Source organism: Sminthopsis crassicaudata, chromosome 3 (genome assembly GCF_048593235.1).
Source record: "Sminthopsis crassicaudata isolate SCR6 chromosome 3, ASM4859323v1, whole genome shotgun sequence".
In the NCBI taxonomy this organism is placed as follows: Eukaryota; Metazoa; Chordata; class Mammalia; order Dasyuromorphia; family Dasyuridae; genus Sminthopsis; species Sminthopsis crassicaudata.
Genome location: NC_133619.1, coordinates 63,423,076 through 63,450,927, shown reverse-complemented (window position 1 = coordinate 63,450,927; position 27,852 = coordinate 63,423,076). Strand labels below are relative to the sequence as shown.

General features: G+C 38.8%; 1 protein-coding gene across 1 annotated transcript; it reads left to right on the top strand.

The window, feature by feature from the left end:
- Positions 1–26,499, top strand: CYP27A1 (cytochrome P450 family 27 subfamily A member 1). The gene is made up of 9 exons (XM_074307600.1): positions 1–341; positions 15,406–15,596; positions 18,713–18,912; positions 19,051–19,248; positions 19,504–19,676; positions 23,829–23,995; positions 24,257–24,338; positions 25,129–25,341; positions 26,115–26,499. Exons 1-9 carry the CDS (start codon positions 75–77, stop codon positions 26,232–26,234), a joined length of 1,611 nt encoding a protein of 536 aa, XP_074163701.1. The 5' UTR covers positions 1–74; the 3' UTR covers positions 26,235–26,499.
- The last annotated feature ends 1,353 nt before the right edge of the window (positions 26,500–27,852 follow it).

Sequence of the window (27,852 nt, the reverse complement as noted above, 5' to 3'; positions counted from 1 at the left end):
GATCTCTCCAGCTCCGCCCGGGAATCGGGTCCAGGAGCTCGCTCCGGTACTTGGGGCTGGAAGCAGTGCCTGGTATGCAGAACCTCGGGTCCCTGGCAATGCGGGGCCGCATGGCGCGCCTGTGGGCCCCTCTGCGAAGGGCCCCGGAGCGTTGTCCCCTCGGCTCTAGGGCCAAAGCTGCGTCCACAGTGCTGACTGCGGATCCCGGTACCTTGTCCTCCTCCGCCGGGCCTGGCGGTCGGCAGCTGCGCAGTCCAGAAGAGCTTTTAGGCCCTGGCGCGCTGCGCAATTTTTTCTACCTGTTTGTGCAAGGCTATGTCTTTCACATGCACGAGCTTCAGGTACTCAGGGCAGAGGGTGGAAGAGCGCTCCGGGCTGCGCCGGAGGGGAGGCTTTGGCCACCGAGGGATGCCGCAGCTCCCGTGGGTCTGGGAGGGCTCCAGGGGCTCTCAAAGTTGGACGGGCTTTCAGAGCCATTCATGAGGCGGAGATCCAAAGCATAGGGGATTTGAACTCCGGTCCTTTGACCCCAAAGAAAGGCTTTAAGAGGATTCCGTAACAAAGCTTTGGAGAATTACAAAAAACTTTAGGAAGGATCTGAGCCAAAGAAGAGAAAGATAAGAAGTAAGGGGAACTTCCAAAGGAAAAACTATGGAATCTGCTGATCGAACCATATTCGTTTCAGTGTGTGTGTGTGTGTGTGTGTGTGTGTGTGTGTGTTTCCCTTTTATTTGTTTCTTCTTTCACATGATGAATCTGGATGTGTTTCCTTGATTGCCCTTAAAAAAAAAAAAAAAAAAAAAGGAGGGGAAAGGGCAACAAAAGCTAAAGAACCTACAGGATCGCAGTTCAGTTCTCTGACCACACCAGAGTCCATTTACTTTATCCATAGTAATAATCCCACAGAGAGATTTATTTTTACTAACCCCTAATAAGTTCTCTGTATGTAAACGTGTTAGTATTCATATATATATATGCATATAGATGTAAGAATGCATTTCATATGCAAATACTACATACATAAATATATAGTTTAATGAAGGATTAATGAAAACAGCTTTCTGGAGGTTTATATTCACACAGTATCTATATCTTCATGCATATCATACACATACGCACAAACGTACCTATATACGCATGCAAACATAAATAGCTTAATGAAGGGTTGGTGAAAAGAGATTGTTCTGAGGGTTTCTATTTTCATATATACCTATTCTTCCATAGACATGTGCATATGTATAGACGCATGTATGTATATGCTCTATATATAAATAGATTAATGAAGGACTAATGAAAACAAACCTTTCTGATGTTTTATATACACAAGGAGATATATGTTTATATATGTCCATGTATATATGGATATATGATATATGTGCTCATATGTATATGGACATATGTCTCTTGTATGCACACATGATGTGTATGTGTAGAGATACACACATACATATACACATATATAGTTAGATAGAAAGGTATAATCTCAAGTTCTGGAAGTACAAAGACAAAAAGTAATTTCTAGCCTGAATGAACTTCCATTTAGCTGGGGATATGTGCCTTTCAAGAGAGGGTAAGTATAATATGGGATAGTAGAGCAAACAAAGGAGGCACATGCTCCAGAGTAATTCCAGGAGGGAGAGATATTAGAGAAAGTTTCATGGAATAGTTGGCATCAGGAGCCGAAATTGAAAGGAAGATAAGGAACTAAAAGGCAGGGATGGGGAAGGGCAATATTCTGGGGGAAGGCCTGGGCAGGTGCAAAGATGGAAGAGAGAAGGTGAGGGCAAAGTGCATAGAGAGTATTAAAGCAAATCAAGCAGGTAGGAGGTGCAGAGGAATCTCCTAATATACTGTAGAGGACAATCTCAATGGTCATTTTGGGAAGAATAGCTGCAACGAAATTTAAAATCATGGTTTTTAATGAAAAAGTAGATCATTTCTTATAGCTAATAGTGAGTTGCAGAATCTGGAGAAAAGAACAAATAAAGCAGAGAGATAATAGGAGAAAAAGCAGAGAGAGAGAGAAAATAGGAAGACACTTATAAAAGAAAAAAAACAATAGTTTATATTTGGCATCATTTTCAAGGCTTATAAAATTCTTTTCTCATAAATAAACCCTGGAGTTTGGTGACAAAAGTGTTTATATTTTCACTGAACAGATGAGGAAACAGGCCAAAGGAGGTCAAGCGACCTACTTTTGCAGTAGCTAGTAGGCAGTGTCAGAGCCAAAACCTGAGCCAGGAGCTTTGCTCCAAATTCCCTGATTTTTCCATTATAATTTCTTGCTGTATAAATTGGGCCATAGAAGGGGTCCAAGTATGTATAAGGCAGAAATGGCAGTTTTCATATCTAAGGGACTTTGTAGTGTTCATTCTTGTTCCTTAAGAATGCCTTCAAAACAATTGGTACTAGGGGGGCAGCTAGGTGGCACAGTGGTCAGAGCACCAGCCCTGAAGTCAGGAGGACTTGAGTTCAAATTTGACCTCAGCCACTAACACTTTCTAGCTGTATGACCCTGGGAAAGTCACTTATCCCCAATTGCCTCAGCAAAAACAAAACAAGCAAAAAAAACCCCCTCAAAACAAAAACAATTGGTGCTGGAATGGGTAGAAGACTGTCCTGTAAATAAAGGCCAGTGAGCCATTTGCAGTTTGTTTGAGGAGGAAATGATAAATTAGGGCATGAGAAATTTGTGCAATGTATACACACATATACATGAATACACATACATATGTATGTATTTATATCTATCTTTCAAGTAATAAAACCAGAATGGTTCTGCTCTCAAGGGCCTTCTATACTTAGGGAAACACAGCATAAATACAGGTGAGTAAACACAGTGTATGGGCAACTAAGTGATGTAATGCATAGGGTGACATAGCTGTGATCAACAAGACTCATCTTTCTGAGTTCAAATTCGACCTCAGACACTTACTGGGTCATAACCCTGGGCGAGTCACTTAACCCCATTTACCTCAGCTTCTTTATCTCTCAAATGATCTGGAGATATCTCTGCCAATAAAATCCCAAATAGGGGTACAAAAAGTTGGACAAAACTGAAATGTCTGATGAACAACAAAACATTTGCAAAATGACTGCAAAGTGATTTCAGGGGAGAGACGGTGCTGGCAACTGGGAAACAGGAATAGGAAATCTGAAGTAACATCCAGATTCTGTATTGGAAGGAAGCTAAATTTTTTTATGGGAGTGAAAAAGGCGTAGAATAGAAGCAAACAACACAGAACAATAAATATCTGGTACTTTTTTGATTTATAACTATTATGAAGTTGGGATATTGATTCTTCAAATGGGAAAAACCATTTGGGAACTTAAACTCAATTGGTCATTTTATGTATTTTTAATTTTTTAAACATTTTAAATTATTTTTAAATTCTTATTTATTTTTTAAAATGGAAAACTTTTTTATTTTTAAAAATTCAAATTTACTTTCTTTTCAGTCAGAATTTTCTCCCTCCCATATCTCCTTACCCCATCCATGAAGAAGGAAAGAAAAATGAAATGTTTTACAAAACAGTCAATCAACCAAATTCCTACACTAGCCATGCTCCCCCCTCCTCCCCAAATAAAAAGCAAAGCAGAGATGTTTCAATGTGTTCTTTGGGTCCATTGGCTCTCTATCTGGAACTAATATCATATTTCATCATAGACCTTTGGATTGGAGTCTACCTGGCATTTCAACAATCATTTACCATGTGAAAAATAGCATGTTTAGCCCAAAGAGACACATTTAGATAAGATGAGGATATAATTCATATAGTTTAGAGCAGTGAGAGAAAATAGACAAAATAAATATCATAAGATAGACATATAATAAAAACAACGAATGATAATTATATTGATTATAGACTGTTAGAATTGGAGAAGGCCTTAGAAGATGGATTCTCAGAGTTTTATGAGTTGGTTGATGAGGGGATGGAGGTGGGCATTTGTGGAGGATCTTGAAGGCCAGACTAAAATGCAAGAAGAAAAGTGAACAGGGATCAAGAGATCACTCTGCTAATAATTGTGACACTGAACTACTAATGATGAATAAGTCTCTTAATCTCTCTGGCCACCCTTGCCTTGTCTGTAAATTAGGAGTTTGGGCCAGGTCAGGTTCCTAGAATGGTCTGTGATTCTCAGTTTAGATGTGCTGAGGGAGATATTGTTGGTTACTTCGTAAGGGAAAGGAACAAGTATTTATAGCATTTACTATGTACCAGGCACTGTGCTAAACTCTTTACAAATATTATCTCATGTGATTCTTCTCACAGCCCATGGAGGGTAAGTGCTCATTTTGCAGTTGAGGAAACTGGGGTAAACTTGTCCAGAATCCCCCAGGAAGTATCTGAAGCCAGCTTTGAACCCAAGGTCTTTATGACTCCAGACTCTGAGCTCTATCTACTTCCCATCTAGCTAGCTAGTCATGACAATTAAAGTCATGTTTTGGGAGATCTGGAGTCCAGTTGGGAGTTGGGAGGAGTTGAAAGAGCCTTGAACTTAAACTCAGATCAATATAAAGAACCACCTTTGTCAATTATTAGCCTCCTGACCCTGAACAAATCCCCATACCTCATGCTTCATTTCTGTAGACTGGCAGGTGAGGACCTTTGTGCTTTGTTCGTAGTCTTTTGTGAGGGCAATGCCATTCGAATTGGGATTGTTATTAGTTTGGTAGTATTGCCCGGGATGGATGATAGAAGGGAGAGAAAGGCTGGAAGGAGGGAGGCTAAGGCAGGAGGTTTAGGCCTAGATTAGGAGGGATGGCAGTGGGCCAAATAGGTAAAGGTGATTTGGAGAAATGGTCCAGAAGAATTGGCAGGAATTGGTAATAGTTTGAATATGGGACATTTGAGAGCACTGGCCTACTTAGGGACAATATGCAGGCCCCAGCTGGAAGGTTCTCCCCCTTCCTCATTCTGAGGTATTTACACATTGATGTGACATAACCAGTGGGTGTGTTAATTAATATTTAATTTAAGCAACCAGCTCTCTCCTCCCCCTCTGCCTTTACATTATCAACTCCAGACAATAAAACCAAAAACCAAGCCCTCATTTGTAGTGTTCGCCAAATTCAGAGGGATAAATGCTTTCAATAAAAATTTAACAAGCAGCCCAGAGCCTGTTTGATTTGGAGTCAAGCATACTTCTGACTTTAACAATTGATGGAGGCTAGTTTGGAATAAAATTCCTGCCTCCAGGCTGGAAGCCAAGGATAGAAAGTGGAATTGGAAATAAATAAACATAGTATTTTCACCTTTGCTTGTTTGTTTGCTTTTTATTTCTTATGTATTGTTTTCCCCTTTTGGTCTGATTTTTCTTGCACAACATGACATGTGGAAATATGTTTAAAAGGATTGCACATGTTTAATCTATATCAGATTGTGTACTGTTTTGGGGGGGAGAAGTAAGGGAGATAGAGAAAAATCTGGAACAGTCTTACAAAGAAAACTGGCAACTAAGAGATTACTGGCAGTTTAGGAGAAAGTTCAGTTGAACAATAAAACCAGATAGCAAAGTGTTGAATGAAGTGAGAAGAGGAAAAGTAAAGGTAGCAAGTGTCAAGGAATTTTCAAGGAGTTTAACTTAAAAAAGAGAAAAGTAGATATATTGAATGATGGCTTGTGGGCATGGTCCAGGTTTTTCAGAGGTGGGAAGTGATGCAGTTTGAGTGATCTCAATTTCTGGTGGTCAAGAGGTTAGTGGCAATAAGAGAGTTGTTAATAATCCCCTTTAAATCGGTCGCAGGTTTAGGAAGGAAAGAATTCCCTCATTCCCGAATTATTAGTCGCAAAATGAAAGTTTATTGTTGGATAGAAATCAGTTTCTAGTGGGAAATGGAGTTTTGGCGCTGAGAGAATGCTTTCTCAGTCGGCAGAAAGGTCCTGGCAAATTGCTTAGGCCATCAGCAAAGACCTTAGCTGAGGGAAGCTGTTATATTATCTTGATGGGGGGGGGGGTGGGATAGCCTGAGCTGGTCCGACCAGGTGGTGCAGGAGCCAGGTTCCCAAGCTTAGATTCTTAACAGTTTTCAGCCCTAATCTCCTATTGGAATTAACAACACTTCAAAGGGGTGCTTTTGACCAGGATTTCTAATTGAATTACATCTAATCTAATTGGATCTGAGGCTCTGGCATCCTAGAAAGATAACTTATCTGGGGGATATATGCCTTCCCCAGGAGGGGCTGAGACTCTGAAAGGGATCACAGATCAAAAGGAAATACAGTTTCTTAAAGGGACCACAATTTATAGTAAAGGAAACAGTTTCCTCCTGCTTCGGAAGGACTTGGGCATGTTTGATAGCAGAAGAAAGGAGCTAATAGAGTGGAGAAGGATGGAAATTCTAAAAAGGGAGGGGAGATGATTAAGGTTGCAATCTGCTAAAGAAGTTTGGAAGAACAAGTGGAGGGGATAGCCTTGGCTAAAAGGGCCATCTCATTGTCAGAAAATGGGGGGAGGGAAGATAGAGTGGGAATGAGATCAAGAGGCTTTGAAATAGAAGGGAAAAGAGGGAGGTCACATTGAATGATCTCACTTTTCTCAGTAAAGTGAGAGATGAGATCTTTAATTCATCTTCCTGAAATCCTAGACGACTTTATTATTTAATTATTGTATGACTGTTTACTTCATTGGTGAGTACTTCATCTGTTAGGGCCATAGAACTTGATCTCTCCGTGACTCACTAGAACATCTACTAAATTACTGAGGCCAGAAAAAAAATGACCACCTGTCGACCAGCATTCTGGTGATGAAACTGTTCTAATCGTAGCTTGATCCTCAGATAATCAGACACACAGTCCACTGTTGGATCATAGATAGCCGTGCTGGAGAGAGGTTTGGAGATCTTCTTATCCAACCCTATCATTTTATAGTTGAGCAGACTGAGGCTCAGTTCAAGTGATTTGTTTAAGGTCACCCAATAACTGACAGAGCCAACTTTTGAATTAAGGTCTTCTGACTCTTAATCCATTCCAGTTTGGAAAGGTCTGCAGAGTTTTTGCTTCAATGACCAACCTTTAACACCTCCATGCCCCAGTGAAGCACCTGAGGACTTTAGTAGAGGATTCTTAATACTTACTTCTCCCAACTCAACTCAATCAGTGATAGCTTCAGTTTAGGAACTCCATCCCATTCATGCCTTCCCACTCTGTGCAGCTCTTAATATATTTCTACAAAGTCTACCTATGTGCTAGAGACCTTGTTGACCTTATGAAGGTGCCAGGGGAACTTTCTGCCCATCTGCCAACCATACTTCATTCTTACAATATGACAATCCATCTTCTCTCTCTCTACCATATAGATAATGTCTTTTACTCCTGCTCTTGGAGTTCCTTGTTGGTTTTAGTGACATGTGCCTCTTCATTGCCTTCTAATTGATATTTATTTTTATTTCTTTCATCTCTCTACTACATTACAACAGTGAGAGAATGATAGTATTAAAAAGATGGACCCTTGTTTTCATGAGAGGCTTGAAGTTTGCATTGTTTTAGAGCTTGATGCAGTCAGCACAATGTCATCTATAATGAAAGGAGCACTTGGGAAACATTGTTATCCTCAAAGTCTGCCAGTTAATTTTTTTACAATTATTATTGTTTGCTTGTTTTAACTTGTAGGCTTCTCTTATGTTAAAATGTGATGGGCTTAGAAACAGGACTTACCACTCAAGTGGTAACTGAGAGGGAGAATGTCAGGAGAGCAGGCATGAGTAATCACAGCTGTTTCTAGCTTTCTTACTCTGGGGTTTTCCTTTCACTGTTTATACCAGCTCCATAGGCCTTATAAAATCTGGAGCTTGGATCCTGCTGCTGCCTTGGTTACTGTCACCAACACCATTCCTGACCTTTTGGGACTTCTTAAGACAGTCTCATCCTTTGGCTTCCCCTGGATTGTTGTTCAGTTGTGTCTGACTTCATGACAAATCCATTGGGTTTTCTTGGCAAAGATTCTGGAGTGGTTTGCTATTTCCTTCTCCAGATCTCCTGGAGGAACTGAAGCAAATAGGGACTAAATAACTTGTCCAGGGTCATATAGTAAGTGTCTGAATTTGAACTCAGATCTTCCTTTCTCCAAGCCCAGTGAGCTATCTACTATACTACCTACCTGTCCCTGATCTCCTGAATTAGATGTATACAAATCCATTTTTTCCATTAGTTCAGCTAAAAACAGAATTGGATTTTTCCAAAACTAGCATACTTTGTAGGTCAAAAAAGCCTCACATGAATCAGGCAAAAGAAAAGTGTTGTGGTGGAAAGAGCCCCCACATGGAACTACAAAGACCTGTATTCAATCTTTTCTGCCATTTTTTGTTTACAGATTACACAAACCTGAGAGGGATGTATGACGTCGGACAATAGAGGCAGGTCTAAGTAGTCAACATGGGCTAGAATATTTGGACACTTCTAATAAGATGAAATGGAATGGAATAAATGTAAAATCTTATAAAGTCATTTTTATAAGTGCAAGCTGGAGGAGGCAGCCCAAGGTCAAATAGATTTGCAACCATAAATCATTACCAGCTCTTCATTCTTTCCCATCTCATCCAATATTCAATCAGTTGCCAAATTCAGTTGATTCTACCTCTACTTCTCATTTCTGTCCCCTTCTCTCCATTTACATAGCCACAATTTTAAATTATGACAATAACTTCCTAATTGGCGCATGTATGTCACATTTCCCATTCCAATCTTCAAGATATGTCTTGTTTCCTCATAGAGGGAGGGAGTTTATCATCTCTTTTAGCTTATAGACCTCCGTTGTGAGCTCCTCAAGGATGAAGACTGTCTTAATAAAATTTCTGTCTTTCTGTTTCTCCCTCCCTTCCTTCTTCCCCATTGGTCATTCTCTCTCTGTTTCTTATATCTATCTATATTAATCATTCTTCCCAGCCTCCTTTATGATTCAAATCAAAGCTATCAACACATTATTATGGAATTAATTAATTGGCCTTTGGGGCTCCTTTGACTCTGAGCTGTATGTATAAGATTTGAATATACTATTCTTATCATTAACTATATCTTTGACATATATGTTGGCCTTTAATTTAATAAGAAGAAAAGAGCAGGCTGGGTTATATTTGGGAACAGCACAAAGCTTTTGAAGATACTCTGAAACACAGTAACATTTTCCTACTGAAGCATCCTTTTGGAAATACTTGGGAATCATAGAATCCTATATTTCTAAAGAATCAAAATGACTACTCAAAGGACAAAAAGAGATCACAGTAGACATACTTAGGCTGAAGCATTTTATAAACCTAAATCATGATATTTGACTTGGTTTGAATTAGGAAGAGGTCATTCATAGCATCAAGGCATGAGAGAATCTTGGGGGAAGCTGTTGATTATTTAGCATTTCTATTTAATGAAGGAGTATGAGTTAACCCCTGAAGGGAGAGAAATATATAAAAAAAAAAGGGGGGGGGAACTAAAAAGGACTTTTTTTTCAATAGTATTTTATTTTTCTAAATATGTGTAAAGATAAATATTTTCAACATTCCTTTTTTTCCCCTAAAACAATTGGGGTTAAGTGATTTGCCCAGGGTCACACAGCTAGGAAGTGTCAAGTGTCTGAGATCAGATTTAAACTCAGGTCCTCCTGACTTTAGACTTTAGGGCTGGTGCTCTATCCACTGCACCACCTAGCTGCCTCCCAACATTCATTTTTGTAAGATTTTGTGTTCCAATTTTTTATCTCCCTCCACCTTCACTTTCACCTTCCCTAAGATATAGGTTTAAAAGGATTTTAAAATATTTTCATATTTGTTATTTTGTGCAAGAAAAATAAGATCCAAAGGGAAAAAAATCACAAGAAAAAGCAAACAAACAAACAAAAGGGTGAAAATACTGTATGTTGATACACATTCAATCTCCATAATTCTCTCTGGTTGTGAGTGATATTTTGCATTCCAAGTCTATTGTAATTGTCTTGGATCACTGCATTGCTGAGAAGAGTTAAGTCTATCACAGTTGTTCATCACATAATCTTTTTTTTTCTTTTTAAAAAAGTTATTTTAAAAATACTTTGTTTCATGAATTATATTGGGAGAGAAAAACAAGAACAAAAAAAATATAGAAAAAAGAAGTGAACATAGCATGTGTTGATTTATGTTCAGTCTCCTCAGTTCTTTTTCTGGATGCAGATGGCCTTTTCTGTCCAAAGTTCATCACACAATCTTGCTGTTCCTGTGTACAATGTTTTCCTAGTTCTGGTTGCTTCACTCAGTATCAGTTCATGTAAGTCTTTTCTGAATCAGTCTAATAAAGAGACTCTCTTGATGAAACTTTCACAGTAGAGGGTTTTGGGCACCTCAACTGGATTTCCTTCTTCTCTTATAAAATAATATCTGTCAGAATAAAATTGTATGTCTTAAGACACATGTTCTAAATATAATTGTTTATTGATTTGTCTAAAAGTTTTTCTCCCTGTCAGGGACTATTTGTTGAAGATGACAAAATAACATTCTGTGCTTGTGTTGTCAAAGTTAATTATTGGCTGATTTGATACTGAGTTAGTGAGGAGGAGGTAGGTGGAGGGTATGGAGAAGGTAGTATAATATAGGCAGCATAGCTATCAGTTAAACACATTGTTAAGTTTTGAGAGCAGGAATGTGTTATGGATGCATTATTACTCAATAGTGTTAAATTTGCAAAAACATGTCTTCTAGAGACTAATCTTCTCTGGCACTATGCCTAAAGTTTATATTGCTGAAGCCAGGTAATATCTTGGTTGATTACACATAATCTACTTTTATTGATATATGTCCAGATGAGCTAAGCATACAGGGTAAGGTACTTAATTTTGGCCTTACTATAAAAATAGAATTTATTTCAAGTAAAGTCAGTGACCATTTATGAAGCACTTGCTTTGAGCCCTGCACAGTGCTAAGTGGGAATACACATATGAACAGAAAAATGATATCCCTGACCTCAAAGAGATTATATTCCAATGGGGGAAGACAACACATAATAGAAAGATAAAAAAGGAAGAGATGAAGATTGCTAGATAGGTAGGAGTGCAGTCTGGAGAGGGATAAAGACATGACTGACCTGGGTATCTACCTTAGAATGGCAATTCTGGGAGGAACCGGCTAATTAGAAATTTAAAGGAGAAATAGAAATTTCAATGTGTTAAGTCCAGGGGATGAAGCCTCTCTTCTTTTCTCTCTCTCTGTCTCTTTTTTTTTCTTTCCTTCCTAAAAATCCCTCTACATCTTCACCCATTTGTTGTTGTTTTTTTTCTGAGGAAATGGCTTTCTTGCCAAGGCCAACCTCTCTACCTATGCCCTGGATCACGCCCTCTCTCATCTTTAGCAGCTTGCCCTAATCATTCTCTATTATTCTTTCAACTTTAATATACTGGTCCTATCCTCACTGCCTGCAAAAATATCAATCTTACTCAAACTGAGACCTGTTCGAGACCTAAGCTTAAAAAGATCAAGCTCTCCCATTTCATCCAAGGCTATCATCTTGATCTATATCTTTTTGTTGGACCCAGATGGCTCTGAAGGGGAAAATGAGCAGGTGACCTTGCACAACCTTCCCTCACTTAAATCCAATTCACTTGCATGTCAGGGCATCACCTCCCTTATGTCATGGTCATCTTCCAGAATGAAGGACAAACAACAACTCAGACTTCCTCTATCCTTTAAAATCATCCAAATTGAACTATAAACAGTCATATCATAGTTTTACTTCCTTTCACTGCAAAAGTTCTAGAAAACAATTGCTCCACTTCCTCACTACTGACTCACTTCTCAATTCTTTGTGGTCTGACTTCCAACCCCACCACTAAAAATGCTCACAATTTCTTAATTGCTTTATCTGGTGACCTATTTTTTTGTTTGTTTGTATCTTACTTGATATCTTTGCAACTTTTGGTACTACTGAATGCTTGTCTTCCAGGGTACTGCTTAATTGTGGTTCTCTTTCTGCTTATCCGAGCAGTCTTTCTCAACTCCTTTCCCCTATATTCCATTCCCTAAACTTCTGTATATTCAAAAATTCTGTCCTGGGCTATTTTTCCTTTCCACTTATTTTCTTTCTTTCTCATTGGCTTCCATGGGTTCAATGGTCAACTCCAGCCCAGCTGACTCCCAGATCTCTATATCCAGCTTTAATTCTGTACTTAATTCTAGTACTGTATCACCAATGGCTTCCTAGGAATCTTCACTGGACATGATATAGGCATCCCAAGCCCTAAAAGACTAGAGTTTCTAGCATAGTTGCTCATGAGCCTCATCCACGTGTTGCTCATTGGTGATCAACAGTAGAACTTTATTAGCATCTAGAAGAGAGATTTTGCTGAAAAGGTATAGCAAGAAGGTATACATTCTTACCTGCTCCTACTTCCTCTTCATTGTACAATAAAATGTTTTAGTTAATAACTGACAATAAAAGTTACCACCAAATAGACTGTAGCATATTAATAACAATGAACCACACACCACAAGCCACATAAAAGTATCATTGAAGAGATATATGACTGGAGAAGGAGATAGTCCATTCTGGTAGAGGAGTAAAAAAATGATTACTCTGACACATAATGTCAAGATAGTCAGAGAAAGGCTCAGAACATGTTTATGGACTCCTAGTGGATGACTTATGGAAGTAGATGGTTAAGAAGTTGATAGTCTTCTGTATCAGTAGTTTCTCAGGAATACCCACATCCAGCATGTACCCACTGAGGTGCTGAAGTAAGTAAAAGTGGCTAGGATAAAACAGAAGTCACTGATCTCAGAAACTGGCCAGATGAACCTAGTTTAAGACTATATAACAAAGTCCTCTCACCACGGCTTCCAAGGTACTTTCTTCCCACCCCACTCCCCAAGATTGCATGATTTATTGTTTGTTGATTGCTTCTCCTTTTCCTCCTAAAAAACCCAACAAAACCAAAACCCCAAACATTTGACATAGCAGAGCAAGATGTAGCCCTAAAATCTCTCTTCCACCAAGCAGACTTCTGTGCCTAAGTTAAGATCACACAAGACTTGACAGCCTTCATATTTATCTAAATTCTTCATACTGGTTATTTCTGATGCAATAATGTTCAATTATATTCATATCTCACAAGTTATTCAGCCATTCTCCAATCAATAACCACTCACTTTTTTTCCAGTGTTTTACTTCCAGGAGGAGTATGAATATGAATATTTCTATGAATATTTCAATGTTTTTCTATCTAAAGTACTATTTAGATAAATTCTTTTTAGTTAAAATAGATCATAGAATTTCAGAATCTGAGTTGGAAGAAGCTTAAGTCGTCTTAACTAGTAACTGAATACAAATCCCCAGTATGATAAACCTAATGAGGAAAGAAAGAACAGACACTCCACATTTTAGCTAAAAAGTTTGTTGGAAGCACATTTGTTATTTTATAAGTTGTTGGAATACAAGGGAAAGCTGTTGGAATACACAGGAGCCACCTGACCGTGGATGCTAGAGATCCAACCCAAAATGGATCTCCTCTTGTGAGAGGATGATACAAGGAGATGGAGAGGCAGTTGCTGTTCTCTGACCTTTCTCCTCTTCCCTCTGCCTCCAATTTATCTCATTCCCAGTCTGCAACACCTGTGTCAGCAAAGGTTGCCTTGCAACTCCTTCAGATGTTATGATCCACATCTCAGCTACACAGAGAATTTCTCTGATTCAAGCAATTTTCAAGCCACATTTTTTGTATCAAAAAACAAAAGATGAAGAAAATCTATAGCAAGAAAAGGAGCAAAATGCATGGTGGGGCTCAAACCTAGGTATTTGCAAATGACTTTTTTTTACTAGTAGAGAGAATGATTACTCAATCTTCCATGCATAGGGATGGAGTGGGCAAAGCTTGGGAAGGTAAAGGAGACTTTTGTTTTTCCTCTGACTTCTAGAGAGGACTCCTGCAGCTCCAGGTTCTCTTCAGGGAGAGGTCTTTGAAGACAAAGCAAGCTGGGAAAAAGCCTAATTGTAAAGGACTCAGATCCCTGAGCTGGTTCCCATCTCCAGCATAGCACACTACAGACCAGAGAATTTCCCCAGGAGTTTGACTGGGCACTTTGTTTCTTGGTTGAGCTGAGATAATTTATTCCCCATGTGCGAGCTCATTCTTTCTGTGTATTGCCCAATATATTAAAACCTGTTTTCTGTTTGCAATTGAATTAAAGATTAAGGTCTCTCTCCAGTCATCCTGATGGATGGACCCATATAGCTATGGAGGGAATGAGGCAAGTGACTTTGCACATCCCTCTCTTACTTAAAATCAACCCACTTGAAGATCATGACCTTCTTCAAGAACAAGGGACACACAACAACAAAAACAGTGGCACTCTGTATTTTCTCTGACCAGGGCAGAATGTAGGTGGGCTATTTCTTTGCTAATTATAGATAGTCTAACATTCTTAATGAAGCCTGAGATAGATACAATGAACTTGTTTTTTGGCTGTCATATCAGGACACTGGCTCATGTTGAGCTTGAAGTTTTAATACTCTTAAGTTTCGGTTAAATTAATGTCTAATGAAACACTTTCTTATCTTTTAATTGTGAAATTAATTTTTGAGTCCATTCATATTAAACTTAATCTTTTTAGAATTAATAAAACATTCTATCCTTTTAGGATATTCTTGGATCTTAAGTCTCTTGTTTAACCTTTTCCCACTTAGCTTTGGGTTATAATATAATTTGACATGTGTTACATTTGTGCTTACAAATATTCTTATCTGTATTCTGTGGCTAGGGAAATTAAGGCAGAGATAAGAGAAATGAATTTACATGAGGTCACACTCCTAGGATTCCAGCTAGTATTTAAACCTGAATTTTATGATTCCAAAGACAGTTTTCTTTCTACTATATCACTGCAGAACCACAGAAGACCCCCAAACTCTGGAGATAGGTCTGGGCTCTGGGCTACAGAGTCCAAGCTAACTTTAGACTAGATACTGGCATAATCCATAGCGATTCTGCCATCAGGCATACCCCACACCTCGGGTACTCCTCAAATACCTTACTCACAAATTCCATATCAGGAATTCAGTTAGATGTGACAATTCTGACTAGAGGCTGCTAAGGGGTACCACAATGCACAGAGTATTGGACCTGGAGTTAGAAAGACCTGAATTCAAACCCAGCCTCAGGTATCACTAGCTGTGTGATCCTGGGAAAATCAGTTAACTTCTGCCTTCATTTTCTCATCTATAAAATGGGAATAATAATAGCACCCATTTCCCAAGGTTGTTGTGAGAATAAATATTTGTAAAGAGTGCAGCAAAGCACCTGACATATAGAAGACATTTAATAAATGCTTCCTTCCTTCCTTCCATTTTCCCTTCCTTCTTTCCCTCTTCCAACTCTCTTCTCTACATACCCCACTCCCAAACCCAGCTTCCGTTTTTTCCAGGCCCCTAGTTACCCAGCCCTGGTTGTTTCCTACAGGTGACTTTAAAGGAAAAGTATGGGCCAATCTGGAAAACAGTTATAGGACCATATACCAATGTGAATCTGGCGAGTGCATCACTGATAGAGCAGCTGATGAGACAGGAGGGGAAGTACCCTTTGCGAAGTGACATGGCTCTCTGGAAGGAACACCGTGATATTCGAGGATATTCCTATGGACCCTTCACCACGTGAGCCCAGGGACACTGGAATGGGAGGGGGCTTGATCATTGTCATCTTTAGTACTGGTTATTACCAAGAATGAGTACATTGGGGATGGATGGATGGATGGATGGATAAATTAATGAACTGATGAAGCTTACTGGATGCAAAGCACTGTGCTAAGGACTGGGGGAACAATGAGAAAAGTAAGAAAATCCCTACTTTCTAGGTGCTTGCATTCTGGTTGGTGAGCCAACGCCTGTGGAAGGTTTCTGTTGCAAAATCCTATAGTCCTTGAAGTTGAGCAGCAGAACAGATTGCCAGAGTCTCTTCTTTAATGTTTTTTTCCCCCACTGACAAAATTACATTGGTTCCTGATGTTGAAACATCTGATGGTGTCATGTTGTCCCAATAGAGTGGGACCAGGCACCTGTCCTTTAGGCCCGACACTGAGAAGGGATATTTAAGTTTTCTGTCCTGAGGTGAGACTTGGAGCTGGAAATGACTTCAGTCTCATTTTATGAATAGGAAAGCCAAGAGAAAAGGGGCAATTGGCCTAATGGCTCTTCTAGAGCCAGAATTGAAATCCTCTGACTTTCTTGTCAGAGAAATTGCATCTGGCTGACTCCTCTAGACAGCGTTTGATTAAAAAGTTGTGTTTGAAATCATGATTTAAATATCTAAGACTGTTAAAATAAAATGCCATTTAAGCCATTAGTCAGAAAGTCATCAATTTTAATAAAAAAGAAAAAAAACTTTTACAAAAATCCTATTTTTGTCAGTAACAACTTGAATATATTCAGTGCCTTGCTGTTAGGTATCACCCTAGTAGATAAAGGCCTGTTGTCAGGAAAACTTATGTTCATGAACTCAAATCTAGTCTCAGATACTTAGTAGCTGTGTGAGCCTGGGCAAGTCACTTAACCCAGTTTGCCTCCGTTTCTTATCAATTGAACTGAAGATGGAAATGGTAAATCACTCCAGTATCTTTGCCAAGAAAACCCCAGATAGGGTCGTGAAGAGTCAGACATGGCTCAATAGCAATAAAAGTTTTCAAGTGGCTTTCTCCACAATACCCCAATAAGATATATCACATACCTGCCATTATTCCCATTTTACAGATGCAGAAACAGAGAAACCAATATCATAACTAATAATTGTTAGAGCTCAAATCCACATCTTTTAATTTCTAGTCTAGTTAGCTCTCTGAAACAGTGCCTCTGGCTGACATTGCTTTAAGTTTAACTGTTTAGATCTAGAAGGCACACTCACAGATCCATTTCAAATGAGTTTGAAAGATGTGCTAAGAAAAGTGAATTCTATTTGGATTATTTTATGTGTCAGTAGCTGATGGAAATAGAACATAAGAATCCAGAACTAGAAGGGAATCTTAAAAGCCAAAGATACTCAAAAAGTCATGGGGAAGAAGGGGACCAATGAATTTCCACTTCATATGGAACAATCAGATATTTAAGGCATCATTTGATGCCTCAAAATTAAGAAGTTACTCTCTTTATAAAAGCTTTTTAGTTTCAAAACATATGTATGGATTTTTTCAATATTAACCCTTGCAAAACCTTGTGTTCCAATTTTCCTCCCTTTCCCTCACCCCCACCCCTAGATAGCAAGCAATCCAACATATGTTAAACAGGGTAAAAATATATGTTAAATCTAAAGAAGTTACTCTTTAAAGCAAATGTTTTGTTTTTGATGACTGGATACCCCTGAACTCTTCAAGTCTTGTTCAAGAATAAAGGATCTCTTATAATACTGAGAAGTGAGAATACTGACTTAAGAACTCTTCCCTTCATGTTAAAATGTTTCTGTCCTTGCATGGCTATCATTAAAACTGTCGCTGAAATCCTTCTATGTTTTAGCAGCATCAGAAGTAAGACTAATTCTTTACGTGTTAGTGGAGAGAATAGTCTTTGGATTGCCATATGCAAGCAGTACAATTCTCTTTAACCTAATTTGGAAAGAAGCATAATTTGGTTCAGAAATAGCTATCTAATTAGAACAATTAGTTGACACAGTGGATAGAATGCTGAGCTTGGAGTCAGGGAGACCTGAATTCAAATCTCATCTCAGACACCTATTCCCTATATGATCCTGGCTAAATCACTTAGCCTCGGTAAAATGGGAATAATAATAACACCTACCTCTCTAGAGTTCTTGTGAGAATAAAATTAAGATAAAATTTGCAAACTACTTTAAAAAACCTTTAAGGATTAACTGTTAGTGTTGTTATTATCTTTAGCTGGGCATAGGTTAGTAATAAATATCTATTCTATGAATGAATAGGAAATCATGAAATTGAGCTCCTGATATAGTCCATGGCTTGATATGACCGACTTGGAAAGTTTTTCTTAAAAACTTCCATAAATACATTGTTTCTAAGAATGGGAAGGAAACCTTGGTGATCATGATTTCCCTCATTTTACATGTCTCAAATGTGTGAATGACCAAAGAATTGCTGTGAGATCTTAAGCAAAAACTATAGTTAGATAGGAAGTCTTTAAAAAGAGAAAACATCTTAACAAAAAATTTTTTTTGATTAAAAAATTTAAAACCTGCTCTTCCTCTCACTCTCTTCCCTTATCCTGATGGGGTGGGAGTTAGGGACATATCAATCCCCTTCCTTTCGAGAATGAGTACTTCAGTGGCCAGCTAGGTGATGCAGTGGTAAAGTGGAATTGAGTTCCAGTAAGACCCCAGACACTTACTAACTGTGTGACCAGTTAGTTAACCCTGTTTGCCTCAGTTTCCTTATTTGTAAAATGAAAGAAGGAAATAGGCTATGGGGAGGCTCTCAAAGTGAATGGGTAAGTAATAGTGGGGTGTGGGTAGGATTGCTGGAGAGGTCCCCTTCTTTTCCTTTCCTTTACCCTGAATATTTTCTCAGTCTTTTAACCTGTGTAATGAGTGTTTTGAATTATATTGCTTCTATAAAATCTTTTCTACTTCTAACTGATCTGGGAACTAAGGCCCTATCTCTATTTGTCATTAAATCAAATCCATGCTATTCATGTCCATTCTCCATCTTCCATTCTATATGCCTATTCCATTCTCCATTTCCATGCAGTCCCTTATGATCCTCACACCCATTCTCCCTTTCCCACTTTGCCCCATACTGTGTCACCCACAGGCAAGGAGAAAAATGGTACCAGCTTCGTCAGGCTCTGAACCCACGGATGCTGAAACCCTCAGATGCTGCCCTGTATACAGATTCCATTAATGAGGTGGTAGAGGATTTGCTGGTTCGACTAGAAGAACTAAAGATAAAGAGCCCCTCAGGGGACCAGGTGGTTGATGTTGCTCATCTCTTCTACCTCTTTTCATTGGAAGGTATGTGGAGGTAGAGGAACTGGGTGAGGAGAAGGAGGCTGAGATTTAAGGGGAGGAGTAGTTATCACCACCTTCCATTGTGGGAGTTTCTTGTGCCCTTTTGTCTACCCTTCTCTGCTTTTCTTCTGATAAATCTAGCTATTGTGTACATCTTGTTCGAGCAACGAATTGGATGCCTGAAACCATCCATCCTACCCGAGACAGAGATCGTGGTAAAGTCTGTGGAGCTCATGTTCAAGAATTCTGTGTATGCTACTTTCCTGCCAAAGTGGACCCGTCCCTTCCTTCCTTTTTGGGATCGTTATTTGGAAGGCTGGGACAACATCTTCTCTTTTGGTGAGAGGACAAGGGCTGGAACTGGGGCTTGGAACCAGAATAATCCTTATGGGAAGGATGACAGGCAAGCCCAAGGTGTTAGTCCATCCCTCTCTTTTATATTTCTATCAAGACAAGTTTCCCGGGAGCCCCTGATTTGTCCCAGGGACTTAAGGGAAGGCATCTGTAGTGGATCTGATTTGAGGTCATGGCTTTGGTCCCTGGAAATTAAACACCCTTGATCTCTTCTTTCCTATTACACTATGGTCTTTGTAGGGAAGAAAATGATTGAAAAGAAGCTCAAGGAGATGAATGATGAATTAAAGGCTGGGAATTCTGACAAAGTCCAGGTGTCTGGCTACCTGCATTTTCTGCTGTCCTCTGGACAGCTCAATCCTGATGAGGCCATGGGCAGCTTGGCTGAATTTCTCTTGGCTGGAGTGGACACGGTGGGTCTGAGGGCCTGTGGGAAACTAGAAAACATAAATCACATCAAAATTGAATGAATTCTTCTATCCCTTAAGGTGCTTTGGTTACTTATATAATATAGGATCATAGCATTAGAAGAGATCCTTAAAAGGTCTTTCAGTCCAATTCTTTCCTAACTATAGGTAAATCAACACCAAACCAGTTTTCTTTGGCTTTTAAATTCATTTTACTATGTACTGAAAAAGGCATTGCACCAAAAGTCAAGATACCTGGATTTGTGTCTTTTAAAATTTTTATTTATTTCTAACATTTTTTTTCTTTCTAAATTTTGAATTCAAAATTCTCTATCCCCACCTTCTCCCAATCACCAATAAGGCAAGTAAAATGATATCAGGTATACATGTGAAATCATGCAAACTATATTTCCATATTAGCTATATCACAAAAAAACCAAACAAAGCAAAAAGAAAAGTATGCTTCAATTTGCACTCATAGTTCATCAGATTTCTTTCTTGAAAAGAATACTTTTTTCATCATGAGTCCTTTAGATTTGAATGAGATCATTATATTGATCAGAGTAGCCAAGTCTTTTATAAGTTGATCATCATTACATATTGCTGTGTGCACAATGATCTTCTGGTTTTACTCACTTTACACATGAATGCTATGTGTTCAAAAGAAGAAATCACAAGTGATATTGATCACTATTGATTAGAGAAATGCAAATTAAAACAACTCTGAGAGGTCATCACATGTATCTGACATGTATTTGTCAGAAATGACAAATGCTAAAGGGAGTGGTTTCAGGAAAAAAAAAACCTATAATATGGTAAATATTGCTATATTATAGGTTTTTTTTTCCTGAAACCACTCCCTTCATCATTTTTATAGGACAATGCTATTCCATTACAATCAGATGGCATAACTTGTTCAGCTATTCCCCAATTAATGAACACCCTTCCAATTTCTAATTCTTTGTTATCACCAAACGAGCTGCTATAAATATTTTAATAAATATAGGTCCTTTTACTTTTCATTTGATCTCTTTGTGATACAGACTTAATAGGAACATTGCTGCATTAAAGGAGATGTACAGTTTTGCAACCCTTTGGGCTAGTTCCAGATTGTTCTCCAGAATGGTTGAACCCATTCACAGCTCCTCACAACAGTGCATTTAGTGCAACTATTTTCCCTCTTCCCTTTCAGCATTTGTCATTTCTGACAAATACATGTCAGATACATGTGATGACCCCTCAGAGTTGTTTTAATTTGCATTTCTCTAATCAATAGTGATCAATATCACTTGTGATTTCTTCTTTTGAACACACAGCATTCATATCCCTTGACCATTATCAACTGAAGAATGGTACCTATTTTTATAAATTTAATTCAATTCCCCATATATTTGAGAAATATCAGAGAAACTTTATCAGAAAAAATTTGCTGTAAATTTTTTTATATTACTTCATTGTTTATTGTACCTTTTAGCAAAGTGTAGTTTTCCTGATTATCTCTTTTAGTTGGTTTTTGTTTCTTCTTCTTCTTTTTATTTTTTTTTTTTTGCTTTTGCTTTGTCAGAGGCTGTGATTGCTACCTCTGTCTTTCTTTTACTTCTGCTGAAGCATTACAGTTTCTGCTCTGGTTCTTTGCTATAAATCTAACTTCGTCTTTTGCTATTTCAGAGTGTGTCTCCTGTAAACAATATCTTATTGGATTCTGGTTTCTAATCCATTTTGTTTTCTGCTTCCATTTTATGGGTGAGCTCATCCCATTCACATTTATAGATAACAATTACTAACTGTATATTTTCCTGAATTCTATTTTCTTCTATTTATCCTTCTCTCTTTTTTTATCCTGTCCTGCCTAAAAATTCTGCTTTGCTCCTGACCACTGTCTTTCTTAATCCTTCCCTCCCTTTTGTCATCTCCTATGTCTTTCATCCCTTTCCTCTCCTATTTCACTATCTGGTAAAGTAGATTTCTAAATGCAACTGAATTGGTATTCATATTCTTTCCTTTTTGAACCAATTCCAATTCCAGTGAGGTTCAAGTATTGTTCCCCTCCATTTTTCTCTGTAATATAAAAGTTCTTTTTTGCATGCCTCTTTTATGAGAAAAATTTTCCTTATTGTACCTCTCTTCCCCCTTCTTTTAGTATATGCTTCTTTCTCACCTCTTATAATTTTCTGATACAATTTCCCCCCATTTTAATAGTTTTTTTATTTTACCAAATACATAAAAGATTAGTTTTCAACATTCACCTTTGCAAAACTTTGTGTTCCAACTTTTCTGATACCATTTTTAAAGATATCTTTGCTCCCATCCCCAACCAACTTAATAGTGTTCACAGTCTCCTTCAATTATCTGTTCTAGTCAACAGTCTGATAAGATCCTTTCATGCTAAAATTTAAATATATCCCTTCTTGGTCAGCCTTGTGCTGAGTCAATGGACAACTACACAGTTGGTGCTATGCTTGGGACAGCTATTCATAGAGTCAGACCTTCTCTGCTTTTCTGTTTCTCTGAAAGGAAGGGCAGATCTGGGTCAGGAAGATCTTGATTCAGATTTCATCCTTGATGCTAGCTGGAAAATGAGTTCCTTGAATCTCAAATTACTCATCTGGCAAGCAAGGATGATAAAAATACCTGCAGTACTTGCCTCAGTGGTTTTCAAAGGAGATGAAGTTCTATTAAAATGGTAGCTTTTCTTTAAGCAAAGCAAACTTAGCTCCTTCAACTTTTTAACATAGGACTATTACTTGACAGTTTGTCAACTATTTTCTGGACAATCTCTTCAGTTTCTCTCTTTATGTACATACATACATACACTCACACAATATTCATATACACATACATATATACAGGTACACAGACATATATACACAGACAATACCTATGCACACATATACATATATATGTACATACGTATAGTTCCAAAAGTCTTAGATCACCTTTAAGGTTTAGTTGATTAAAACTACATATACATCCATATGCAATTTTATAGAAATGTATATATATGTTATATATATATATATGTGTGTGTGTGTGTGTATGTATATTATATTGATATCTTTTATTTATATGTCTAAATAAATGTTTATATATTTTGAATATTTCTTGCTCCCTATCCAGTGAGCCATAACTTATAATAAAGAAGAAAAAAGCTATTTAGCAAAACCAACCAAAACATTAATCATGTCTGATAGTATATATAATATTCTATACCCATAGGCCCCTACCTCTGTGAAAATTTCTCCAGATTTTTTACAGCGTAAAAATCAAATTGGATACCATAATCTGATAAGGATCTAACCAGTGTCCAGGTCCAGGTCCACTCTCACTCATATTACTTCTTTTAAAGTCACTCTTCTCATTATATGGCATAGGGGTAAACTGCCGGAGCTAGAATCAAGAAAGCCTAAATTTATATCCAACCTCAGACACTTCTGTGTGACCTCAGCCATCTGACTTTTGATGGTCTCAGTTTCCACATATGTAAAATGGGGATGTTAATAGCACTTACCTTTCAATGAGATAATAATGATAAAGTGCTTAGCACATTGCCCAATACGTAGTAAGTTGTATATAAATATTACTAATAAGAATAATTACCATTAATCATATAAACAAGAATAACTGAAGCATCATCTTCAGGTTGTGGTCCATTCTAATCTCTTGTAATTAATTATTTATTTATTTATTTTTGCCATGGAACTCATTTTCCAACTAGCATCAGGGATGAAATCTGAATCAGGATCTTCCTGACCCAGATCTGCCCTTCCTTTCAGAGAAGCAGAAAAGCAGAGAAGGTCTGACTCTATGAATAGCTGTCCTCAGCATAGCACCAACTGTGTAGTTGTCCATTGACTCAGCACAAGGCTGACCAAGAAGGGATATATTTAAATTTTAGCATGAAAGGATCTTATCAGCCATAAGGTTAGCATCTTGTAGTAGAAAAGGCTTTTTTGGAGTATTAGAGTCAGAAAATCTAAATTGGAGGGCTGGTCCAGCCACTTCTGTGACTTGTTAACTGCAAGTTATTAAGACTCTATGCAAAATTACTCCAAATGACTTGAGTGAGCTAGTCCTTTCATCTGTCCACTTTCCCATAGCCCCTCACTCAATCTTAGACAGCCCCTTCCCATCATCTTACTTGGCTTTGCTTTCTCCTAGAGTGCCAACACGTTGACTTGGGCCTTTTACCACCTGGCGCAGGATCCGGAGCTCCAGGAAGCTTTGTACCAGGAGGTGATAAATGTGGTGCCTCCTGGGGAGATACCCCAATCCAAGAACTTTGCTCATACGCCCCTGCTCAAAGCAGTGGCTAAGGAGGCTCTTCGGTATGTTCCCAGGCTTAGGAGTGAAACACCAGAGTGGGGAGGGGAGAAGGGAAGGGTTACAGGGGGGAAGTAAAGATGGGTATAGCAGTAGAAACCTGGATTTGAGAAATGGGCTTGATTGGAAGGAAGGAGGCGGGAGGGAAAGAGAAGAGGCAATGAGAAATTGATACTGGGGGTTATCAGGAAATGGGGTGCAAGGAAGAATATTTCCCTGCTTCTTTTCCAACATGCCCCTGATTCCCTTCTCCCATATACCTATAGCCTCTATCCTGTTGTCCCCATAAACTCAAGAATCAACACAGACAAGGAGGTTGTAGTGGGAGACTTCCTCTTCCCCAAGAATGTGAGTCGGGCTGGAAAGTCATGGGAGGTGAACTTATTCAGAAAATTGGGAAGGGGGTACTTGGGATGGGGATGCTAGAATTAGGAAAGGGGGTGTCCACTAAGAAGAACATGAGTTCTGCCTGGCTTTGGGCTGCATAGATGCCTTGGACTCTTCAGATTCATGGCTGGAAGATACTTCAAAGCAGTTAGGTGATGCAATGAATAGAGTGCTGGATATGGAGTTAGGAAGACCTCAGCAAATAATTTGTACTTTCTCAGCTTCAGTCTTCTTGTCTGGAAAATGGGGGTAGTAATAACACCTCCCAGAGTTGTTGTGAGGATCAAATGAGGTAACACATGTCTAGCAGCTTTTCAAAATTTAAAGCGCTGTATAAATATTATCATTATTATTGTTATTGTTAGTAGCATAGTTATACTCTAGAGCAGGGCTTCTTAACTTTTTCTACTTACAACCCCTTTTTACCCAAGAAATTTGTATATGACCCCAAGTCTCAAGATACAGGAAATAGATATACAAACATTTCCTGATAACAAATCATAATTTCATGACTCCCACATTCAGTTACAAGACTCCATATGGAGGTCATAAATCCCAATTTAGGAAGTTTGGATCAAGTCAATTTTCCCACCCCATTTTACTGATGAGAAATTTTAGGCCCAAAGACCTGTGACTTGCTCAAGTTTCTGCAGGTAGTAATAGAGCTGGGCTTCTAAGTTAGTTATCCAACCTACCAATACAGCCTTCTTTCCCCTACAACTCAGCCACCTTTTCTGCTATCCTTTTGCAGACCCAGTTTGTATTGTGTCATTTTGTAACATCCCGGGACGCAGACACCTTCCCATCTCCCACGAAGTTTCTGCCTCAGCGTTGGCTACGGAAAAACGAGAGTGAGGATGTGGGAGTCAATCATGCCTTTGGCTCCATACCCTTTGGCTATGGGGTCCGAGGCTGTCTAGGCCGTCGAATCGCTGAGCTTGAGATTAATTTGGTGATCTTAAGGGTAAGAGATGATGGAAACTGGTAGAGGGAGTAACAGGAAAAGCTTCTTGATATTGATGGAAGAGAGAATTAAGTACAGAAGAGGGTTGGGCAGGTCTAATGGAGGAGGAATTAAAATACAGGAGAGGAATAGGAGGGATTGTTAGAGGTGGGGGACTGGGGACAGGATGGTTGCAAGGGAAACTAGTGACAGAAGAAGGATGGAGAGGGGGCTAATCAAGAGGGAAATTAGGGATAAAAGTGGAAGAAGGGGTGGTTAACTGAAGAGGGACAGAAATGACAGTGGGTAGAGAGTTGATAAAAGGGGAACTTTGGATAGGACAGAATGAGGGCAGTTGACATAGGGGAGAAACAGGGACAGTGTAAGAATAGGGCCATTAATTGATGAGGGAGCCAGGGACAGGGGAGAAAATGGTAAGGATTAATAGAGAAGGGATTAAGAGACAGTGAAGGAATGGATGAGATAGTGCTGCTAATGGAAAGAAGATTCATAGTAAAATTTAGTAAAGGAATGGGGTGAGTATTCATGGAGATGGGAGCTAGAGGTTTGAGGTAAGTGGAGTTTGGAATAGGATTGTTGGAAAATGGACTTACTTTGAGAGGGACATTGAAAGTGACCACAAGGAGATAGTTCTAAGATGAACCCCCTACAAGGATTATGATAGTTTAAGTCCCAGAAAAGAAGGCTTTATGAAAGAAACTGGGGAGAGTAGGCAAATGAAAGTAGATTGAAGTCATTAATTACATTTTTCCCTCTTGGTATTTGTTCCTCAGGTGATACAGCAATATAAGCTATCTCTTGCTCCTGGAATGAAGGAAGTGTACCCTTTGTCACGAATTGTCTTGGTGCCTGACAAGATGGTTAGCCTGTGCTTCCAGAAAAGGCACCCCTGAATCATGGGGCACCCTATTGTTCTTAACTAGCCAGATTCCTTTTGGAGGTATCCCCAGACCTTAGCTTCCACTGTGCATTTAGCTCAGCTTGCCAGTCCTAATTGTAATGGACTCTTACCCAAAAGATACAGGATGAGCTCAGGTTACCTCCCAAATTTTTGGAAGACCAAACTCTTGGGTTCTACTATCTTTGTTAGTGTCTGCTTACATCTTCTTTGAGGCCTTTGGACCATTGAAATGAAACTAATAAATCGACTTTCAGTGAGCCTGGAATCTGTTTGCTTCTATCTCAATCCTCCTCCTTCTGCCTTCCCTCGTCTCACCTCCATTAGCCCAGTGATGATAATAACACTATTTTACATTAACATAGATGTAGCATTTACTTTTGAGTCTCACTCTCCTGGAGAAAAACCAGTTCCATCTCTTCCATGGGGTTTTAGGAGTACCATTGAGGGCTTGGGATATCTTTTCTACTACTATGGGCAGTATAACTGCCCATTCCAGGTATCTTCTTTCCACCATTACAATCAATGACAAAGCACAGTTTGTGTAACGAATTAAGATCAATCAGCTTTTGCAATGGGCTATTTATTTCAGCTATATCAAGATAAGAAATACAACCATTTCCTTCTCAGCCAAAACCAAGAGGAAATCTTCCTTATACTACCTTCTGTCTTTAGAGAGAGTGAGTTCAATCAATGAAATTTCTGCATAATACTGATCCTACAAATCTCTCATCCGAATTCGGCATCACTTCTGAGGAATTATCTCCGCTATCCCTAGGATGGGCTCTGGGGATCCTAAGATTTCTCCTCAGGCCCAAAGCATTGCTCGTTTCAAAACCCAGGATGGATTTGACTTCAGGAGGCTCACTTTCCTGCCAAGAAACTCAGTTGTAACCTTCAGAGGAGTCTTTTTTACCTAACATAAAGGGACAAACACCAAGGCAAAGAACCAAGGATTGTACTCAGTATCTGATGTGACTGATGTAGGCAACAGATGATGGTAGGCACTAAAAATTGGGGTTTGGTCATGTGAAGAATTCACAGAGGCCATTCTCTTTGGCAAAAGGTATGTTTATTAAGGAGAAGAGGTTTACAAGCAAAATGAAGATACACTAGAGACTAGGAATGGTAAATATGAAATAGATTTGGGAGAGCATAGAAAGGCGTTTTAATAATTAATGATGGAAAGGGCAAGTTTCCTAGTAGAACTTCCATTAACCAGAAGAAAGGAAACATCCCATGAGGTTAGAATGTAGCCTTAGCTGGTAGGCTAAATCCTAAAAAAGACTTAGCTCCCTAAAAGACTTATTTAGGTATAAGGAGGAGAAGTGGGGTTTGGGAAGAGAGTGTTGTGGTGGTGGATTTGCCACCAAATGCTGGGATTGGGAAAGGGGACTCCAAAGTTTGGCGTCCCAGACCGGTATCACGAGGTGTCTCAAAATAATTTGTAGGCTTGAATCCATCTCCTAGTCAAGGGGCAAAGCTTTATTGCAATGGTAATGCCATTACAAAGCAAATTGAATTATAAGGGAATCCAGCAGTGAAACAAAAGCAAGGAGAGACATTTATCCAGCTTTTATTATTGGTATGTTAATTCTATGACTCATAGGAAG

What these genes read in the sequence shown, in the direction of transcription:
- CYP27A1 (XM_074307600.1), top strand. Translation starts at nt 75, where the DNA reads ATGCAGAACCTCGGGTCCCTGGCAATGCGGGGCCGCATGGCGCGCCTG. An exon ending in TCCTATGGACCCTTCACCAC is followed by an intron (nt 15,597 to 18,712) that starts GTGAGCCCAGGG and finishes TGTCACCCACAG; the next exon opens with GCAAGGAGAAAAATGGTACC. An exon ending in TTAATTTGGTGATCTTAAGG is followed by an intron (nt 25,342 to 26,114) that starts GTAAGAGATGAT and finishes TTTGTTCCTCAG; the next exon opens with GTGATACAGCAATATAAGCT.